General features: G+C 37.6%; 3 protein-coding genes across 4 annotated transcripts in view; 2 read left to right on the top strand and 1 right to left on the bottom strand.

The window, feature by feature from the left end:
* Positions 1 to 816: 816 nt before the first annotated feature.
* Positions 817 to 7,903, bottom strand: brd9 (bromodomain containing 9). Its single transcript, XM_044117658.1, has 17 exons — positions 7,722 to 7,903; positions 6,704 to 6,915; positions 6,516 to 6,632; positions 6,310 to 6,439; positions 6,155 to 6,212; positions 4,737 to 4,881; positions 4,513 to 4,623; positions 3,893 to 4,068; positions 3,620 to 3,752; positions 3,374 to 3,449; positions 3,174 to 3,269; positions 2,930 to 3,062; positions 2,713 to 2,824; positions 2,572 to 2,628; positions 2,344 to 2,449; positions 1,230 to 1,400; positions 817 to 1,100 (listed from the first exon to the last, which is right to left on the bottom strand). Exons 1-17 carry the CDS (start codon positions 7,768 to 7,770, stop codon positions 1,000 to 1,002), a joined length of 1,983 nt encoding a protein of 660 aa, XP_043973593.1. The 5' UTR covers positions 7,771 to 7,903; the 3' UTR covers positions 817 to 999.
* Positions 7,904 to 9,390: 1,487 nt separating this feature from the next.
* Positions 9,391 to 15,857, top strand: trip13 (thyroid hormone receptor interactor 13). 2 transcript variants are annotated; one of them, XM_044117660.1, is made up of 13 exons: positions 9,391 to 9,693; positions 10,900 to 11,053; positions 11,124 to 11,250; positions 12,367 to 12,422; positions 12,520 to 12,610; positions 12,702 to 12,774; positions 12,864 to 12,927; positions 13,023 to 13,109; positions 13,260 to 13,366; positions 13,482 to 13,635; positions 14,936 to 15,048; positions 15,155 to 15,224; positions 15,305 to 15,857. In XM_044117660.1, exons 1-13 carry the CDS (start codon positions 9,623 to 9,625, stop codon positions 15,398 to 15,400), a joined length of 1,263 nt encoding a protein of 420 aa, XP_043973595.1. In that variant the 5' UTR covers positions 9,391 to 9,622; the 3' UTR covers positions 15,401 to 15,857. The 2 variants fall into 2 exon arrangements, with proteins under 2 accessions (XP_043973595.1, XP_043973594.1); XM_044117659.1 differs by having other exon boundaries at positions 15,302 to 15,857.
* Positions 15,858 to 20,742: 4,885 nt separating this feature from the next.
* Positions 20,743 to 21,133, top strand: part of nkd2b (NKD inhibitor of WNT signaling pathway 2b) — a 28,796-nt gene continuing 28,405 nt past the window's right edge. The window contains exon 1 of the mRNA XM_044117656.1: positions 20,743 to 21,031. Coding sequence (XP_043973591.1) covers positions 21,007 to 21,031 — 25 coding nt within the window. The 5' untranslated portion in view covers positions 20,743 to 21,006. The remainder of the gene's footprint in view (positions 21,032 to 21,133) is intronic.

Below are 21,133 nucleotides of genomic sequence, written 5' to 3'. Positions count from 1 at the left end.
TACACCTTCATTTATCTAATTATTTTAAATGCTCCCCTGTACTTGAAAGGTAAATAATGATTTTATTTAAAATGATTTACATTGAATATCCAAATGATACATAGACTTACACTTAATACAACATAACATACATCTCACAATGTCAAATAAAATTTAAGTACAAGAACTATAAAACACTGTAACCAAAGAAAATAGCTGGCATATTCAAGAAACTTCACACATCCAATCAAGAAACGTGTCGCCAAATTATTTCAGTACAATTTTCAGCAATATACAAAGATATCAAATTTCATCCATCCATTTTATAACACCCTTTGTCCCCAGTGGGGGTCGGGAAGGTTGCTCAAAAGTTTGGACACACTTTCTAATTGAATTCAATTAGAAAGTGTGTCCAAACCTTTGGTCTGTACTGTATATTACATATGCAATTAATAATACATATATTAATTATATATATCTTTAATATTAATTATATATTAATATAATTAATATTATATACAGTAGTTTGGACACACCTTCTCATTGAATTCCATTAGAAAATGTGTCCAAACTTTTGGTCTGCGCTGTATATAATTATCCATCCATTTTCTTACACCCTTGTCCCTAATGGGGTCAGGAGATGTGCTGGTGCCCATCTCCAGTGACTCATTTCGGTCTGCTGCCCTTACGTTTGACGCAGTTTAATGCTTCCTGATGTGAAATCCCAGGACATAATTATTATTGTGTCTCTACATCTGCTCTGCTTTCTCAAAACTGTGAAACTATAAACATCTAAAATGACTTGCACACAACACAAAAATGCAAGGGACACCTTCGTACACTTAAGAATGCAGTTGCAAGTATTTATTCTTGAAGGTTTCCTTAATACAAAACACAAATACAATACAATACTGTACACTAATTTTCAAGCTTTTTAAGAAATCTGAGGATCCGGCCGTGTCCGATCACTATGAAAGTGGTGCTGTTAATGTCAACATTACGGATCGTCTGTGAGCGTGATCAGCTGTTGGCTGAGCCCTCTGGTTCTGGAGACTGCAGGAACTCATAGGGATCGTGAACCATTTCTGAATGATCCCCGACACCCAGGTGTGATGGGCTCCCTGTGGATGCAGGAAAGGCTTTTTCTGTTACTACACTAGAGTTGACAATGCATTCAAGGCAACACAATCTTTAAAAGGTTTAACTTTTAAAAGGATCTAAAGATTTGAAGTTTCACGACTTGCACATACCTAAGTGGTGTTGGTCTCTTTCGGAAGTGTTTGAAAGCGAGGAGAGGTTGGATGAAGGTCTGGAGCAAACTCTTTCAGCCTGAGCCTCCTGGAACTCCTGCAGGAGTTTGTCAGCGTCATCATAGTGCTGGTGTCCTTCTTCGTTCCCTGGCTCTTTCTTTACCGTTTTACCTGTTGATGTAAAAGTGAGCATGAAATAATTCAAATACTAGGACACCAAATGTTATTTTTCAACTTTCTACACAAAAACGACCACATTTGAAATCCACAACCAAACGAGGCTGCATCTCACGCATGTTGATGTTCTGTTGTGAATACAACCAAGAGGGTGTATGAATACTATAGGTGATGGTTGATAGATATACCTCTCATTCAAAGGATACTATTAGAAGTCCTTTGTTACCCATCTATTGATGGAAGTATGAGCTACACATGGGTCATGAAAGTGGCCTATGCAATACCCAAACAACAGCATTATTAACAAGATGATCAACATGCTGATATTGAACAGTCTGTTTCTTTTCTTAAGTGCTTATCAGATCTAATAAGTATCATCCATAAACTCGTGCTCAATGTTCAAATTTCTAATTTCTAATTGGTTGACAGCAAAAACATAATACAATTTTTTGCACAGTTGGATATAAATTCAGACATTTAGGGTTTAATAAGCAGGTTTTACTGCTGTTTGTTGAAAATGATTAAAAACTAAGACAGAACAGGCTTTTCCTGATGATTAACAACTTTAATTTTTTTGTCATCTGAACAGCCAATTCTGATTTTTTTTTTTGTCCCAAGTGTTGGATATGTAAGGCAATTTTTTTTACGTCCAATTAAAAAAAAAATAAAAAATCAATATATTAAAGGATTATCCTCATACATGAATCATACTGTAGAGATCTTTCTCTGATTTTCTTTTGACTCAAAAACTGACTGAATGGCTGGAAAAATGTTGCTTTGATGCATTTGACCTGCTGATTACTATGATTGTTATAGTAGTTATCACAATCTGGTTCCAGCAAGGGGCCTGGTCTCTCATGTTTTTGTGTTATGATAATTAAAGCATGTTTACACAAGTACATATGAATACATTTACATACAATTGAAGGATACTCACCTAATGGGTTGAGCATTGAAATATCCAGGGACATATCAGGATAGCTCTTCATTGACATGAAGTCCAGCACTGAACTGCTCTCGCCAAGACCAGTCCCGTCGGACATCTTAATTAAAAAACAACAATAAAAAAGAAACAAAATAAAAAAAAGACCCAGAATGAGCCACTAACTGGTTTTCTAAAACAAAATGGAAAGTGATTACTGGAGACGGATTAATTTCAGGATACCTGCATGTCACAGATACTGGACTTGGTTTCATCGGGTTTCAACATTATGTTTCTTTTCTGAAATATAAAATACGTTCTGCTAATAGTAAACATTTACGATATTTTAAAACAACAAGTAAAGTTTCAGTCAGATTACAACACCTGTCGAATCTGACTGACAGCCTTCAAATGATCGCCTCCTGTCATCTTGTCCAGAAGGTCGTCGACCCAGCGCTTGGTGACACTTCCACAGCCTTTCACAAAATCCTGTACGCTGTTTAAGTCAATCAAGAAGAAAAAAAAAAACAAAGCTCAACCTAACTAAATGGTCCAAGAACAAAAAAATATTTATTATGACTGTCTGCTCATTTTCTGCTACCTCAGAGCGCACTGTACTCCTGTCTCATCTCCATACGCTGAATACAGCATGTCGGTCTCATCAGACTGCAGGTCTGGAAAGACGGAGTTCTTCTGAAGACTCTGGATGTTGTAGGCACTGCTGAGAAATGTCACTAAACAGCAAGAAATACTATGGTTTTAGTACCTTTTTTGAAGTTGTGATTCCAATAAAATAATAATAAATAACCTGAATGAATAAAATTAACCAAAACATTTTGACCTACCTTTATGTCTCCTATCTTCTTTGAACCCTAATGTCGTTAAACCAGGCAGAAGCTTATTCGAAAGAGAACTAAGATCAACTTTATGGGTCTCCTCTTCTGCAAAATGAAAAGATCACGCGTAGCTTTTTAAATAAAAAACTCCAATCATGTCAATGTAGGAAAGATGAAAAAATACAACATGTAGAATAATAACAACAAACCTTCAGCATCAGGATCAAGCTGGTTTACAACGGTATACAGTAGACCGCCATCTGCATCTTTTCGTAAATAACCCATCTGAAAACAAAGAGCGGTGACAGCTGTAGTCCAAAAAGTTCTTCAAACACCTTATATACATATATATATGTATATATATATATATATATGTATATATATATATATATAAAAAATGATTGTACCGTGAACCATTACATATGTTTGGAAATGTATTAGCAGGAGTTCCACACCTTGGAGTTTGGCATGTATCTGTTGATGCGATCCCGAGCTTCATCTGCAGAATGTTCCACCAGAGCCAGAACATGTTCTTCTGCTGTGCTGTCAGTCAGGCTGCAAGCGTTTCCCTCTGGTTCAAACAGGTAGCTGAGGAAACGGATACGATGTTACAGCATCACAACACTGAACATTCATAGAGAAACAACATTTAAAAAAAAAAAACACTGGGGCTCTTCTTCTTGACAGCCCTTCATCACAGTACATGCTAGGAAAACCTGGTGACTTACTTAATGTCTTTAACTGGTGTTTTTTTGGGCTTTCTGGTAGATTCCACTTGGAGCGGGGTCGCTTCGGGGAGGGGGAGGTCAGCAGGCAGGTCCTCGTCTCCTAAAATAGCTGCCTGCTGCGTGAAATCCATGTCTTGCATGAAAGACATGCTGCGCTTCAAGGCTAGAAGTCGGTCCTGGACAAACGAAACAAAAGTTGAACAGCTGTTTTAGTGCCCAAGTTTCTGCCTCCTGTGTTCAAAACGTGTGCATTAATCCATCTGTAGATCCATGGTTTTTCTCTGGGTACTCCAGTTTCGACTCTTAATCCATAAACATGGACACTGGGTTAAATGGATGTTCTAAACTGCCTTTACATGCAACCGTAAGAGTACACACTGATAAATAATTTTATGACTAAAGTTTTAAGGAATGTGATGCTTCTCCCTTACTATTACTGGTTGCATATCCTAATTTCTTCAAATAATTTTTAACTCACAAGTTGTGCGCACAATTAATGCTGTTTGCTCCTCTGCCTTTAAGTGAAAATCTACTTTTGATTTAGACAAGGCTGTATGAGTCATTATACATTTCTTAAAAAAATACTTTTTTTTTTGTTTTCCGTGCTTGTAACTTATTACTTTGCTCATCATCTTGAATCCTGTGTGGAGCAGTTTCTTGGCAGCCTTGTAGTAGACCGTCTCCGGTCGGTTGTACACTGTGGCATTGTCACACATCAGCTTAAAGTCCGCCTGAAGGTAAAAAGGGTTTATAGACAAAAATGTACATAAAATTTCATTCAACTCGATGGTACTCTCAAATTAATTAATCAATCATTTTCAAGGTATGGTCAGTGTAACGTCACCTTGAACTCAGTCACTGTGTTGTATTCGTTGTTCCTGATCTTGTCTTTCATGGTGCTGAAATCCATGGGATGCTTGATGATCGACGAGTAGCCAGGAGCAATCGCATCTGTTACCGGGAACGCAAAGAATCCATGGGGATCCTTCCTGAGAGGCAGAGTAAAACAACAACGTTTAGGTAAAGCAGCGATGTAATGACTTTCCAGTGGAAAGCCCGTATCTAAAATTCTATGAAGTTAGTATGATAAACATGGACGGTCTTGTGTTTTTTTCTGTTTCAGTTAAAATGCAGATCAGCAACAGTTTTTCAGCTAACTATTAAGGTTCTGTTGAGAAGTTTACATTCAATCATAATAGCCAGGAAGTTCACTTCAGTTTTCAAGTTTTAATGATTTATGAAGTTTGAAAACTAGAACTAAGAGCAAAATAACTAACTTTATTGTGGCGTCAGATTATACATAGAAGCTGAAATATATTCAGAAATCCCCACTAATATTTAGCAAGTTGCACATTACATCCTTTTTAAAGCCACCAACAAGCTTCTGGAATAATACTGGCAGGATATTGGAATTGGTAGAGTTTCTTTAAACTGCTCAGACCTATCCTTAAGGATGAGTTCAGGAGTTTACAGGTGGGTTAACAGTAGAACCATTTCAGAAGGTTCATGCTTGTCTGCTTTACCAATTCCAAAACCAGCTTTGATGTGCGCCTGGAATTATTTTTGTAGCTGTTGATTTGAGGAGAAAATAAAGAAGTTGGAAGTCACCCTTCTTCTCCTTTCATCCACCTTTGAGCAATGCACAGGTAAAACTGGTTCTGGAGCAAGCCTCCAGTATGACTAGTATGGCTATCACCACCATGTTTGAGAGTTGATGCAGTGTTTTTTAGGTGTCAATTATTCATGTAAGTTATAAACATGTACATGGAAAGCCTGCTCTACTCAAACAAGTACAGTAGGACAACAGAAATATGCAGCAGTGTTCTTCACTGCTTCCAGTAAAGAACACTGGAAGCAGTCCAAAACTTTCCTATAAAACATGCGTCATAATGTAAGCTCAAGGTAATGTGCAAAATGGACCAGAAATGAGGCTGTATGCAAAATGTGACATTTGGATAAAGCAAAGAGCATAAAATAAAAGCCTGTTTTACTAGCAGGAAACTAGGTTGTGTTCATGGTGACCTACTAACAGTGTGCTTTATTTGTCAATGCACATGTGGCATTGTGCAGCTTGTCAGAAACAAGGACATCAGAGTAGTATGTTTTCAGTCTGTGCATCATCCACAACTTCTATTACTGTAGGTGACATTATGATACTATAGATGTTTTAGACTTTGTTCAGCATCAACTGAAAGGTTATTAGGCCTTAACAGAAGTTTCCCTGGAGAGACGGAGAAATCAGAGCAAATGAGTGCTTCTCACCTCTGCAGCTGCCTCAAAAAGTGTTCCAGCAGTTGTTGGCGAGGAGTGGACTCATTTTCTGCATTGGGAAAACATATAGAAATACCATTTATAAAAACAGATTTACTAACGTGTGACAAAACTCTTCTGAGGTGTGGGCAGAGATGCACTCTTGCCTTGCTGTGTGCGGCATGCTCTAACTGGTCTGTCTCCCGGCTGCTCCACTTCCATCTTTACACTGTGGTGAAACTCTTCCACTTCAGGCTCTACTTCAAACCTTTCTTTTTTCTTTTTGATCTCTTCCGGCTGATGAGATAGAAACTGAATATAAACGACTCCACAGAAATTATCATTACGATGTCATTAGGCTGTGTCATCCCACCTCTAACCCTACGCTTATAGACAAAGTGAATGGCTCAATGGGGGCCGTGTCAGCAGCTCCAGCAGCTGCAGCCTCCGATTCATTCTGCTCTCGCTCCCTCTTCTTCCTCTTCTCCTCCTGTTGAGTTAAAAATGTGTTTACCAGTTCATGCGTTTATCGTGTGGAGTGCTGTTCTTCTGCACACTCACCTTCCTTCGCCTTCTGTCCTCTTCATCCACATACTTGTCTTTATCTTTTTCTGATTTTTTCTTCTTCTTTTTCTTCTTCTCTTTGTGTCGTTCTCGCTCGTGGTCTGACCTGTCGTCGTAGTCGAGTCCTGAGCCGGAGAGCTCTGTCACCTCGCTTCCTCCAACTTTGAGTTTGATCTTGAGGGGTTTCTCAAGAGTCTTGTCCTCAAAGTCTACAACCAAAACAGGCATAAATGAACAGGAATATAGTGTAATGGAGTACGATGCGCATAACATTTTAGGTGCAAGAAAGAAAAGAACAAAAGCGAACTATAATCTGTCTATTAAACTTGTAAAGAATAAAGGTTTACTCCTCAGATCCTGCATATGACAGTTTGTAGATTTTTGTAGAGAGAGAGAAGTCTAACTTTGAACAACCAGTATTTTGTTCTATGAATATTTCAACAAGATAGTTACTTTTCCAATTTATGAATAAAGTACAAATATAGTTTTTAACGTTAGGTTTTATTCCTAAAAAATGGAGGTAAAATCGGTAGCAGCAAACTCGTTGATCGCCACAAAATGTCTAATCGGTGCATCTACCTACAAGCAGGCGAGCACATATACTCCAAATAGCTTAGTTTTACTCAGTTATAAATGTGTTTTATTAGTTCATTAAAATATTATATTTTCTCTGCAAATAAAGAACTGCACTGTATAGAGACACACATTTTAGACGTATAAAGCACAGATCGATTTTGTAAAATCTGATCATCAAAATGTGCCCTTTAATCATATTTACAATATTTTACTTTATTATTATGACCCTTAAGTAGCATTTTAAACTTTTTATATTTCTAAGGAATATCACAAACTACAAGTCAAACATACTTGTGTGATGTTAGTATATAAAATTTTAACTGTAAGCGAGTCTGCATCATTTACAACCAATTTTTGATGACAGTAGCAGGCTAATGAAAAGCAAGCTAAAACAAAAGCGCACCCCCTAAAGCGAATGGTAAATGATATAAAATCTTACCAGCTACTGTAATCCATTCCGGTTTGTGTTTCTTGTGCTTTTTCCCCATATCGCTGCGAAAAGAGTTGAAGGCTTTGTGTTTACTACCGTTATCCTACCACTGTTGGCTAGTTAGCTGAAACAAGCTAATATGTTAGCAAGAAGAAGGAGGCGGATATGAAACCATTATAACGCTGTTTTACTTCCGGTGTTAAAAACAGCAGGATTGGATTGAGGAAAAGTGATCTAAAAATATTTATGTTGCCTTTATAAGATCAGTGTTAGATTATGAGTGTGTAGTATATAGGCAGACTGCGAAAACAATGATTAATAAATTGGAAGTAGTTCAGAATTAGGCTTGAGATTATGCTGTGGAGCTTTGAAGACCTCTTCATTTTTGGTACTGCAGGTGGAAATGGGGGCGGTTCCTTTATATTTAAGACATAAGCAAATTATGCTGAATTACTGGGTAAGTTTGCAGGGACATAAGGAGGAACATTCTTCACCAGTAAGAATTCTGAGCCCTTGTTAGGAGAGTGGAAAAGCTGAAATAGACTGTTTTACTGGAGCAGCAAATAAATGTTCTAGGGAAATGGAGAAACAGAAAGAGATACTGTGCTGCTGTGCCTTATTCAATTACACCTTTTTGGCTGTTTCCATATGTGAAGATAGACCTAGAGGCTCATCAAGAAATACAGATTAATAATTAATAAAAAATAATAACTGGATAGGTTTTGTAAATAATAGAATTAAGAATATTTATAGATCTTTTACAATTACAGATGGTTCAAGATATTTAGTTTTGGGTAAAACAGGATTTGTTTAATGCTACTCCTGAACTAAATATATTCATGAAGCAAATAAAATATCACCATTTAGCTGTGTATACAGTGGAAATGTTAGCAAAATTGAAGGCATCACAGTGGGCAGAGCAAAATAAGATTGAAATAGTTCTTATATATGTTCAGATTTAATGTTGTCATTAATGTCCATTTTATCATCTGAAAGTCATATGGAGATGGCAGATGAAATTCATGAAATTATATTTATAATGATACATGCTCAAATAAAGGTTAGGTTTATGTGGATACCTGCTCATAAAGACATGGAGGTGAATGGTATAACAGATCATTTATCCAAAGTGTCTTTAAAACAGGGTAGAATTATGCAAATAACATATTGTAAATCTAAAATAAAATCTATTATTAAGAGCAAACTTAAATCTGAATGTCTATAACTGTGAGAGGGAGGCACTAAAGGTCGTCATTTATTTCACAAAAGAAAGTGGGGAGTATGGGAATAATTGGAGGAAATCGAAAGAAGCAAGTAGTAATGAAAAGATTACAGCTCGGATATACAGGATTAAAAAAAACTTCACATTTTATAGGTAAATTTCCGACAGGTAGCTGTGAGTGTAGTGTGGACATAGAGACAGTAGAACGTGTAATAATTCATTGTGAGAAGTATACAGAAAAGTTAAAACAAGAAATTAGGAAATATGATGTGGAGACATTAAGAATCAATAAGATATTAGTTAAACATAATAAGATAAATAAAGCAGTTATAACATTTTCGAAGGAAGCAGGATTAAATAAGAATTTAGGTTAGAAAAAAAAGAGGGAAATACTCTCGTCCACACTCCAGCACAGTAGATGGCGATAATGCTTCTTAACATTAGATGTCACCCGCCATGAAAGAAGTCGTTAAAAACCGGCGCGCTGAGTTTGACTGTCGGTTTTCTCACAGTCTGTACGTAGCGTGCTACTTTTGAGCTAGTGTTAGCATAGTTTAGTTAGCTAGGTTAGTTAGCTAATGCAGTAGGTGTGAAGAAGTTTCGTTAATATCTTGATACTCACGAAAGGTGTGCAGCTTTGATGTGAAAATCTCCGGATTTGGATTCGGAGATTTGCCGTCGTACGAGGATGGAAGGCGACCGAATGGAGGTGACACCTATCCAAAACATCCATGTGGAGGTCCATGTTAAATCTCTTAGGTGAGTTCTTTAGGGCCAAGAGCTGGATGTCAGGTGAAACATCAGAGCCACCAGCTTCATTACCACACTTAAGAGTCAACATCAAGACATATGTTTAGTTAGCAGGATGCCCGTCCTTTCCCTTCTTCATGCATTCATTATAGCATTCCAAATGGACCACAAACAAAAACGTGAAATATGTATGTGGTTTAACACACATGGATCAAATGATGGTTCATCAGAAGGCCTAAGAAGAACTTTGACATGCTGAGGAGGTTGTTACTACCATCAGGGAGAGAACTAAAAATACATTAGGTAATTCAGGACCTACTTTTGATACCGCTGGTTTAGTGCAATGAGAAATATAAACTTGTTCCTGACATATTGGTTTCTTCTTTCTTCATGTACTTGTCTAATCCTTCCCTCACTCAGGTCTTCATCTAGACTCTTACATACACACGTAATATATTCTTACCATTTGAATGGTAAATATATCATTATGTCTTTTGCGGCTCAGTTACAGAAACTCATGGAAAGTAGTGGGACTGTGTATATTGATAAGAATTAAAAAATATATTTTTGAAAACAATTTTCAGTGTTGTTGAAATAAAATATTTTTTCTGATATCGCGAGGCTCTAGTTTTCACGTGCTTCCGTCACTACATATATCCCAGGACTTGCTATCTAGAGTTGTTTTTTTTTTTACTTGATCATCCTTTTTTGAATGCTATAGCTGTCAAAGTATTTTTTGTGAAAATACTGTTATAGTAATAACCACACTTTCAATGTAATAAAGCCAGAGTTGCACAATTTTTTTTTCAGTATATCTATAATTAAGGAAAAATGTTAAAATAGGATTTGTTTTATGTTAGGAGGATATGGACTTATTTTTCTATTAATCCTGAGGGTGCTTCACAATTCTGTCTGGGTTTGGATCGGTTTTTAGTGCACTTACACGAACTGCCCTGTAGATGGCAAAGAAGTCGCTTATCTGTAAATTAACTATAAAGGCCCACAATGCATCTTTTTTTTTTTTTTTTTAATTCGCAGTCCACTCTGGTGTACACTATGTGTGTCAGGACTAAAAAAACACACACCATCTTTTCACTTACTTATAGTAAGTTCTTGATGGGTTCTTTATTGGTGTTTGATATATGCAAAACATACATGATCAATTCTACAGTTTGACACACTTGCAGTACGTTGATTTCGACCTTTCCTTTTCAGCACAGCTAAACCGTCTGAAGTGAAGATGCACGTTCAGGCGCTGCTGAATCGCCACAGCATGACTTTTGGAAACTACAGATGGACCGAGTTTGATGACAAATTCCTGCATAAGCATGTGGATTCTGTGGTCATTGATCTTCAGGAGACAACACAGGTTAGTTATTTAAGCATTTCTGATATTTTCCTTTAAAAGTGGAGTAAAGCACTGACCACTTTATGCACAGCCCCTCGATTTAAAGAGCTGTGACGTCTCCATTCATGTCTTCACCCTGAATGAAGAAGGACCCAGCACACTCAATTTGGAAGAGGATGAAGACCTTTCAGCCGCTAATCACTGGCTCCTGCCAGCAGGTGGAGAAATTTAGCTTTTTATACTTTAATGCTTTTTTTATATACTAAAGATGACCTAAAAATACAGATGCTTCTTTAATTACCACCCCTGTCCAATATGAGAGATGGTTTTAAAAAGGTTTATTATTCTTTGCGGGGCTGTAGTTAACTCAGGTTTTCATATTTCTAGAAATAGTTTCCACCCTGGTAAAGATGTCTGAAAGGCCTCAAAACAAATCCTTCTGTTGTTGCAGCAGCATAATGCAAGGGAAACGTCCACATTAAAAAAATTTTTATTTTTAACAAAATCATGCCACTCTTAATAGCACCCTTGTTGTTAATATTTTGCCCTTTTTTTCTATTAATACCAGTACTTATTGTTATCTTACAAAAGTTTTACAAGGTTGGTGCATTCTGAGAATTTTAGCAAGTGTCCTTTGAATGAGAATTACAGGAAAAATATTTTAAATATTGCTTTAGACTGTAGACATGGGAAATGACTTCATAGTAATTTCCTGACTTTTAAAGGGCAACATAACTCTCTCTACTTGAATGGTTTGTTCCGTCTTTCCCACTTTGAAGAGTGGCTAAGAGAAATGAGCTTCCGTGTCACGGTACATTTAAACCCCAGGGGAAAATCTATGTAGCAGGAACTACCATGCATGGCAGAAATTGTGGCACTTGTGAGATGTTTCATATTGTATTTTTTTTTTTTCTTCCACCAAATAATATTTGCATTAGTCAGTGTAAGAATTACTCAGTATAAGACATTTTACTCGATATGTGGAAAAGTGTCACATTCTTATAAAAATATGTCGACATGGTTGCCATGCAAGATTATGTCACGCTTTGGTAAAATATGGATTTTTGATGAATGAAGGGCAGTAATCAGCCAGGTTATTTCTTTGTTTCGCTCTTGTGGAAATCTGGAATTCATGGACATTTATCAGAATAAGTCATCATGAGCCTTTGTGTCACAAAAGTAGGATTATAAAAAAACTTCTTAGGTTACTCAGAAGAGGTCGTCTTTCTAAAAACCATTTTTATAATGTTTATATTGTGGGAAAGACGTGCATGTTGAATCATTTAGATTCAATCTAATCTAAATCTTGTTTTATATGCCTTGTCTTTAAATAGCTGAATTTGATGGGCTCTGGGAGAGTCTTGTATATGAAACAGGAGTGAAAGCCAAGGTAAAGTAAACAATCAGTGCTTTAAAATGGGGTGGGGAGGTCGTGATGTAATTTTGCCATCACATCACTTTTTGAAATTTCTGTTGTTTTTCTTCAGCTTTTGGATTATGTCACAACAACAATTTACTTCTCGGATAAAAATGTCGACAGCAACCTAATTTCCTGGAACCGCGTCGTGCTTCTTCACGGTAACTTGTTTCGAAGCCGTACTGAGTGACGCCGTCGGATCCCGGGTGTGATTTGACTGATTCATCTCTCTGTGTCTGTGAACACATTCAGGACCTCCGGGCACAGGGAAAACATCGCTCTGCAAAGCTCTTGCCCAGAAACTGTCAATCAGGCTGTCAAGTCGGTAAGATGGCCGTCAACTCGGTGAAACTGCGACTTCGCCTGTTGCTACAACCGTCCTATTCATTTCACAATACACCCTTCGCCCTACAGGTATACCTACGGCCAATTTGTGGAGATTAACAGTCATAGTTTGTTCTCCAAGTGGTTCTCAGAGGTACACCTGGCTTCTTTGTTGGAAAATTTGTTTGAGTGAAAGATATTTGAAACCGGATTCTCTTTCCAGCTACTAATCTTGGTTCTTTGTTTCAGAGCGGTAAACTGGTCACAAAGATGTTTCAGAAAATCCAACTGCTGATTGACGACAAAGACGCTCTGGTGTTTGTTTTGATTGATGAGGTAAAATCTAGTTCGTGGGAAATGATCTGAAATAGAAATCTATTCACTTCAGTTTTGTAGTAGCCAAGGCAGCTTGATGTTTCACCTGCTGTTCTGTTATTGTTTATTTTTCTCTTTTTAACCTTTTACGGGATCGACATGGCGATGCAGGTGGAGAGCCTGACAGCAGCCAGGAAGGCCTGCCAGGCGGGAACAGAGCCGTCTGATGCCATCCGAGTGGTCAACGCCGTTCTCACACAGCTGGATCAAATCAAACGGTCAGAAAGCAGTTTAAAACCTCTTCAAAGTTCACGTTTCATTTTTATGATATCACTTAATGTTTCACAAAGATCCAATCTTTGTCTTGTATTGACTGGTGGGCTAATTTTGCAGGTATCCCAACGTGGTCATCCTGACGACGTCCAACGTGACTGAGAAGATCGACCTGGCGTTTGTGGACAGAGCCGACATCAAGCAGTACATCGGACCTCCGTCAGAGAAAGGCATCTATAACATCTATCTCTCCTGTCTGGAAGAGCTGATGAAAGTGAGCAAGCAAAGTGCACATCAATTCTATTTATTTATTTTTTTTACAAAATAATTACACTCAAACCTTTTTCTTACAAGCCTTGGTGTGTTTTATAAAACTTTACGTGACAGATGACATAATTAGCACCTGATTTGGAGATGGAAGCAAAATTGTGCAATTTTTTTTATAAGTAATCTCAAAAGTGTGACATATGTATTCAGCCGCCCCTGCAGAACAGTTAAAAGACTGGTGCAGGTTTTATCAACTTTTCACCTCTTGACACTGAAATTGTGTCCATTTTAAATGGCAAAAAATTGATATGACCAGATCACCTTCTTCATATGTTTGTGATGTCCCCTATATCGCTTGAGGCAAACTTACTGAGGTTTTCCTCACTTACTGTAAAGGCCATAATGGTTGCCATGTCAACACTATCCGTCATAAGCTGTGGATCTCTGCAGCTCCTCCAGAGTAACCATGGGCCTCCTGTCTCAATCTAATTATGTTCTTCTTTAGGTGTACAACTATTTCTGGTTGTTTCCATGTGCCATATTCTGTCTAATTTTTAGAAGATGGATAGAATAGGTCTGTGAGCTGCTAAATACCTGCTATTCTATAACTCATCACTTTCTAGCTTCCTCTAGTGTGTATTTTTGTTTTTCTTTATGATGCAGTTTGTTCACTGATGTTCTCTAACAAACCTCTGAGGCCTTCACAGAAAATCTGGATTTATTATGAAGTTAAAGCAGATGAGGTTAATATTTTATTTTAGGGGACTCGGAGTTAAGGCGGCTGAAAATACATGCACGCCACACTTTTTAGATTTCTATCCTTGCTGAAACAAGGTGTAATTTTTCTTTGAATTTATAAACATGCACAGCTTCGTGGCGGCCTATCAACCAAAACCCCAATGAAGTAGATTTATGTTTGCATTTGTTTATTTATTTCAAACAGGTCTTTTTTAAAAAAACAAAAAACAAAAGAGAATTTCTGTCCATGTTTTTTTGGACAGGAAAAACATGTGCATACCGTACATAAACAAGAACAAAATAACTGGTTTACTACTAGTGTTCTGTTTGAAAAGGAGCATTTAACATGTCAAAATGAAGGCGAATTCAACAGCACTGAATAAGATGACAGTCATGTCGTCAGCCAGTTAGACTACATCAGCCGAATCAATTTTAAATGTATATTAGAGATTAGTGTTTTTGTGGGACACAAACAATGATATTCAGTTCATTTTGACCAACACTTTTACAAAAGCAGCCACTGGAAACAAACAGGTAATCCGAATGTCTGTTCTTTCTCATGCATCCAGTGCCAGATCATCTACCCCAGGCAGCAGCTTTTTACTATGTACGAGCTGGAAACCATGGGCTTTGTTAGGAGCGAAGTTTCTGAGCACAGTCTGAAGCTGAGGAATATCGCCGTGTGAGTACCAAATCCAGTTAGTGCAAAAGTCATTAAATCACCAGCTCTGCTTGTCATGACATTCACCGAAACAGCCAGAGGCTCATGTTTTGCTTCTCTTCTTCAGAAAAAGCAAAGGCCTGAGTGGAAGAGCGCTCAGGAAATTACCCTTTCTCGCTCATGCCCTCTTTGTACAGGTAAGGATTTAATTAGTGGCTTTGCAGAATCAGAAATGGCATGGATATTGTTTTAAATTAATTTTGTTTGTGTGCAGCAGACACCATCAGTAACTCTCGAAAGGTTCCTGAAGGCAATGTGTCGAGCGGTGGATAAACAGAGGGAGGAAGAGGCCAATCTGATCAATGGAGTCTGAAACTATTACGACACCTTAAAGCTGGCACATAATTATTCTGTCAATCTTTCATTCCTGATGCCTTTTTTTTTTTTTAAACCTTCACAGTTCAGTTGGCAGCACTTCAATTAATCTGTTATCTAAAAATATTGCTTTAACAAATCCTGTTCATCACTTAAAGCTCTTTATTCAGGTAACTGCTGATGCTGATAACTTAAAGCAAACTGTATCAGGAAAGGACTTGTTATATGAGATGCTGCTTTGTGTTTGCTCTCACTGTCTCACAACTTTAACCGTAACAGTTTTTGTGTTTTGCTGGTTTTGCGTAAAGGTAAACTGTTCTTCCGTTACCATCGCATACCGTTGATCCTGTCAGTAGGAACCAGGCAATGGGCAGCTGGAGAAAACTCCAGTCGGACATATTTTCTGTCTTTCCATTAAACTGACTTTGAACCCTAGTAAGGGCGTAATGAGAAAAGGTTTTTGTGATTTTTGAGATCATATGGTTTTTACAACCTCTGCAACCGGTTCATGCTGAGGTGGAACGTTCTCAGTTAGCGGTATCATACTTGTTGGACATTAAAATGTAGCATTCGTGATGCAGTTTTGTTATGGAGGGTTCTGTTTTTTTGTTCTAATTGCTCATTTGTCTGATAAGCTGGCATTTTTAAACTGGCCGCCCTCATGCTGGTGCATAACATTCCTACAAGTGCTATGCAAGGCTACATGTATTTTTATATTCTTGTTTGTGTGTATGAATGCTGTTCATGCATTATGTTGTGAACATTTTTCCAAAATGATATGGTTTTTTTCCCCCAGGTTTTCTAAAATATCTAAACTCATATTCTTGACATTTCTGCATGTAACAGTTTAATAAACCATGTTGCTTCTATGTGGAAGATGCCACTCAGTGGTGCACATAAGCTGCTGCAGATTTTTACACGAGAAGCATTTTATTTAATTTTTTTACATATATAGATGAGTTGCATTATAAATGCGGAAAATCCAATAAAAGCAGATTGCAGCTGGACTTGCACCCACGTTTTGTAATATGTTTGATTTAATATAAAACATAATATTTTCCTGGAAATAGAAATTAGTTATGCAGCTTCAGCGTTGGTACTATTTATGAGTGGGCCATAATTCGGATGCCATAGCAAGAGTTCATAACACTGCAACTACAAAGTGTTTGAAAAAATGTTTTACATGACAGTTTACATGAAGACATCAGAGGCCGCGCTGTTCAGAGGAACCGGATTTGCGTTAGTGAAATGCTCTGCTGCCTGGCATGTTCACTTGCAGGTTTGGTGACAATGTGCCTTCTGTTTGTTGTTGGCAACTTCCATTCATTCCACTTCAAAGCAGGATCCTGTTGGTTGTCCATAATGAAAAAGGAAAGCAAACACTGAGTGCGTCTTCAGTCACACCCTGTAGTCTCAGTCTTATCGCCGCCATCTTGCTGACTGACTTTTCTCAGGTGTTTTTTTTTTTTTACGGTGGTTGTAAAGTGTTTTATTGCTGCATTAGATTTTACTGTCAAAAGCCCCATCATCAAAGGCAACGATTTCTATTCTAATCAACACTAGTCAGAAATGGATTTCCCCGCATTCAACTTATTTTATTAGACGTTTAACTTGATACATGTAATTGTTTGGAGCCTTCAAATTTTGTTTTTCAAAGAGATAAAAAAAAAAGCGATTTAAATGAAACGGGGAAGTTTGATCAACAACGTGGAGAATGAGGGCACACAGAGTAAACCAGAGCTGTTGGAAGGGCCATGGTAAATAAAACCATAATTGCTCTGTCTGGAGGCCTTTTTTTCCTTTTCTTTTTTTTTTTTTTTTCTTTTTGACTGTAGTCGCTCCAGAATAGAGGCAGCTGTTTAAAGGCAGTCAAGCTTGAGAAGTAACAAAAGTCAAAAGCCTCATTGTTGCAGGATTTTATCGCAGTTTAAAATGTCAGAAAACTCCAAATAAGACAGCCTGGTGTTTATCCCCTTCAAATCTTGTTCGGGTACGTTGCTGAGAGCAATGGAATATCCACGCATGTGCCAGTGGGGATTTAAATAGGTGGAGGATTAACTTAAACACATACTTCTAGGTATGCTGGGAGAAAAACCGAGCAGAGTCGCACACAAACGACGGAAAGTATCACTCATTTCTCTGAGGTTTAACGTGTGCATTATTGCGTTCAAAGCTGAACACTGCGCCGATTAAAATCAAGTTCAGAAAAATACCCTAAACTTTTTTTTTTTCTTTGCTGCTATAATGATTCACATCCTCTGCCCAAAAACATAATGGGAGCTTATAAAACTTAAATTGTCTGGGTTTTTCCAATTCTTCATCTGCGTTACAGGCTTTGATCACACACACCAGAGTGTGTATCCAAACGAGCGTTGCCTCTGAACCGCCCCCCCCCCCCCAAAAAAAAAAAACAACAACAAACAAACAAAAAAAACCAAAACAAAACAAAAACGTAGATCTCGCTCTGCTTCTATTTCCAATCAAATCATTTCTGCCTGGTGCTTTCGTCTCTCATCTCTGCTGATTCTTCTGTTGCCCTTTGTGTTTGTCTGCCATTTAAGCAAGATGTTACAAGGTGATGGGGAAAAAAGAGGGATGAGAGGAAGGTAACTTGTGAAGAATTGGATTCTCAGGGGTCGGGTTGCATAAAGAAACGGTGATAATTAGGCACGGCAAGTCGGATCAAAGGCGACTGCTATGAACGAGCTATGCAAATATCTGCTCATCCTGTCAACCGCAGAGTGATCTAAGCATCGTCTGTTTGTGAGGACCCGTAGCAGAGAACTGACAGGGAGCGGTGATTAATAACAGCACACAGGTTCATTAGGGTGGGGCACTTTTGTTGTAGCTATATTACTATCATCGTGCAATTAAAGATCTGCGGTGTCTTGCCACTCATACCTCTTGAACATTGACACATCGCTTCAAACAACTTTATTTATTTTTTTTTTTTTGGGGGGGGGATATTTAATTGGATAGGTGAACACAAAGTCGTTTTTGCAACTACAAGTCTTTGGGGACGTCTAGAGACTGAACTCTCAGACAGTACCCTTTTAAAATAGCTAGATTGGTAAGAGGGTGTCTGTGAAAAACAGCTCTTATTTGCGACAGTTTCTCAACTGTGCATTTTAACGAGGCCAATGCATCCGTGATCGAAACCATTCTATTCTATCTTTAGGATCGTTGTTCTGCTGGAAGGTGAACTCAGCAGTCCACAGTCTTTTTAAGCCTCTAACGGTGTTTTTAATTACGCTATAAATTCACAGGGACCATGAATCCAATATGAACTCCGGCCAGCTTTACTGTCCCTGCTGAAGTAAAGCAACCCCACAGCACGATGCGGCCACCACTGTGTTTCGCCTTGGAAATGATCAGCGCAGAATTTTGCATATCTACAAAACTTGAGTTTTGATTTTGTCCTCATCTCGCCAGACTGTCTGTGTTTGCTGTGTCCCTTTAATAGTTTGTGGCAAATTGTAAACAAAGCATATCTTTTTTTTCCTGCCCTTCCACAAAAGCTGGATTTGTAGCTTGTACGACTTGTAGTTGTGCTGTTGACAAGAAATTCCCACAGCAGGATGTTGCTTCCACCGTGTTTCATTGTGGGGATGGTGTTTCCAGACTGACATGCTGCATTTTTCACCACAGAGTTTTAGATGTCGACCAAATGTTTCAGGTTTAGTCTCATCTGGCCAGAGCAAGTTGATCCAAATGATTTGTTTTAGTTTCTGCAAAGGACTGCAAGTAAAAACTTAACATCAGTATACAGTGTGTGGTAGGGGAAGTTTATTTATTATACAAAAATTTTAATATTACCAAGTTCAATAGAAAGACATTTTTAATACGCCAAATGCATTCACTATTTATGCGGTAATACAACTTTGCATGGCAAATTAAAATTCACACCACATAGCGTACGTTGTGAGCAGAGTCCCCGTCTTAATTCCCTGCCAAAGGAAACAAACTATAAAACTGCAGACCAGCTTTTGATGTTTGGAGGGCTGAAGTACAACTCGTCCTTCAAGGTTTCTTTTAATGTACCGTTTATCTGCAGCATCTTTGGAGCATTTATCAAAGATAAGTCCTGGAATTTTTCACAAGCAGTTTATCAGCGTGAGCACACACTATGCAGGGCCATTGTGTCATGCTTTTATTAATCATTACTCCATTCATAATTTACAATTGTTCGCTGATTTCTGTGTGAGAACTGAATCTATCTAGAATTGATTTGGTTTGGAATGGCGTGTGAAGAATTTTTTTTACTGTGGTTTATTGTATTGTATGGATCATAAATAAGTCACAATCAGGATGGTCCAAAATGATCCAAATAGGAACAAAACATTTTTTTTTTATAAATTAGCCATGAATGGATCGTATAGTAAGGTGCACCAATAGAGGACGCGGTTTCTCTATCAGTTTCAGAAGAGCTACCAAACTAGTTATCAAAGGCAAGTTAATTAAAACAACCGGAAGAGAAGAGACTGCCCTTTCAAAATAAAAGCAACTACGACCAGAGGTTTCAGAGAACAGGAAACAATTCATTGCTAATGACCCTTAAAAATAGAAACAGCTGAGTTGCACCTATGTATTGTACAAAGATTGCATCCATTTTTTTGTAGGTCCTTATTTTCTTTATTTTTGGTACAGTTTCCATCAACTTAATCAAACAAGTAAATAGCCACAGTTCTAGTTTATTTAACTATTTACTTGTTTTAGAAAAACAAGTAAATAGCCACATGGATCCAAAACGTATGGCGTTTTCAGACTGACATGCTGGCAGAGCAAATTACATTTACACTAAGACAAAAACAGCAACGAAAAAAACAAACAAAACAAACAAACAAAAAAACAACAAATCTGCCATCTAGTAATCTGAGGGTTCTGGGTCCCTTTGACTCATTATTGATGTTCACTTCCTCATTTACATATATTAAAGCCACATACCATCTCCCGGAGTAAATTGTATAAATCACTATATCTATTGATGACTTTTTATTATTTTAAAAAATTACTTAGTTGTTTATTTTTATTATTGATGGGTTTGCTTATTTTAAAATTGAGAAAAAGTAAAATGTATGTTGTTATAAACAAATTCAAAATAATAATAATAAAAGTAACAAAAAACGTATCAATTTTGATCTAAATCTGCAAGAACGCAATCATTACATAGCTTGTGGAAACTCTTGGAAGGTCAAGCTACGAATCATAATGTAACATCAGTTTTCTCTAAACTCGGCTTTCCCTGCCTAATATTGTGTCTTATTTTTAACAACCTGAACAGGAAGTGTGTTTTGCTTTTTAAACTTGACAGTTGCTCGTTTCTGCAGCGTTGAGGAGGTTTCACATCAGTTGGACTGCAGGAAAGTCTAAAGGCAGATACAGAGAGCGTCGCGTTTCCCTGGTCGATCAGTTAATTGCTTTTTCTTTTGTTTCTTTGACCATCCGATTTGAGATCGATGCTTTTATAAGTGCGCTTCACTGAGCTGATGAAGTTTTCTTCTCGCTGAACATACACAATGTGACCATGTAGAGTTAGTAGACTGTTTTATCCTTGGACGGATTTCGGAGTACCTTTATTGATCCTGGAAGAAAAGGATATTAACGATGGGCAAACTTTTGTCAAAACATGGTAAGACACGTTTTAACGCAGAAACAAACTCGAATTATGACGTTTCCTCCTAAATAAAACTAATTGTTGTTTTTTTTGGTTTGTTTGTTTCACCCCTTTGTC

Source organism: Gambusia affinis, linkage group LG05 (genome assembly GCF_019740435.1).
Source record: "Gambusia affinis linkage group LG05, SWU_Gaff_1.0, whole genome shotgun sequence".
Taxonomy (NCBI): Eukaryota; Metazoa; Chordata; class Actinopteri; order Cyprinodontiformes; family Poeciliidae; genus Gambusia; species Gambusia affinis.
The sequence above is the reverse complement of the archived record's forward strand: the minus strand, read 5'-3'. Positions and strand labels throughout refer to the sequence as shown.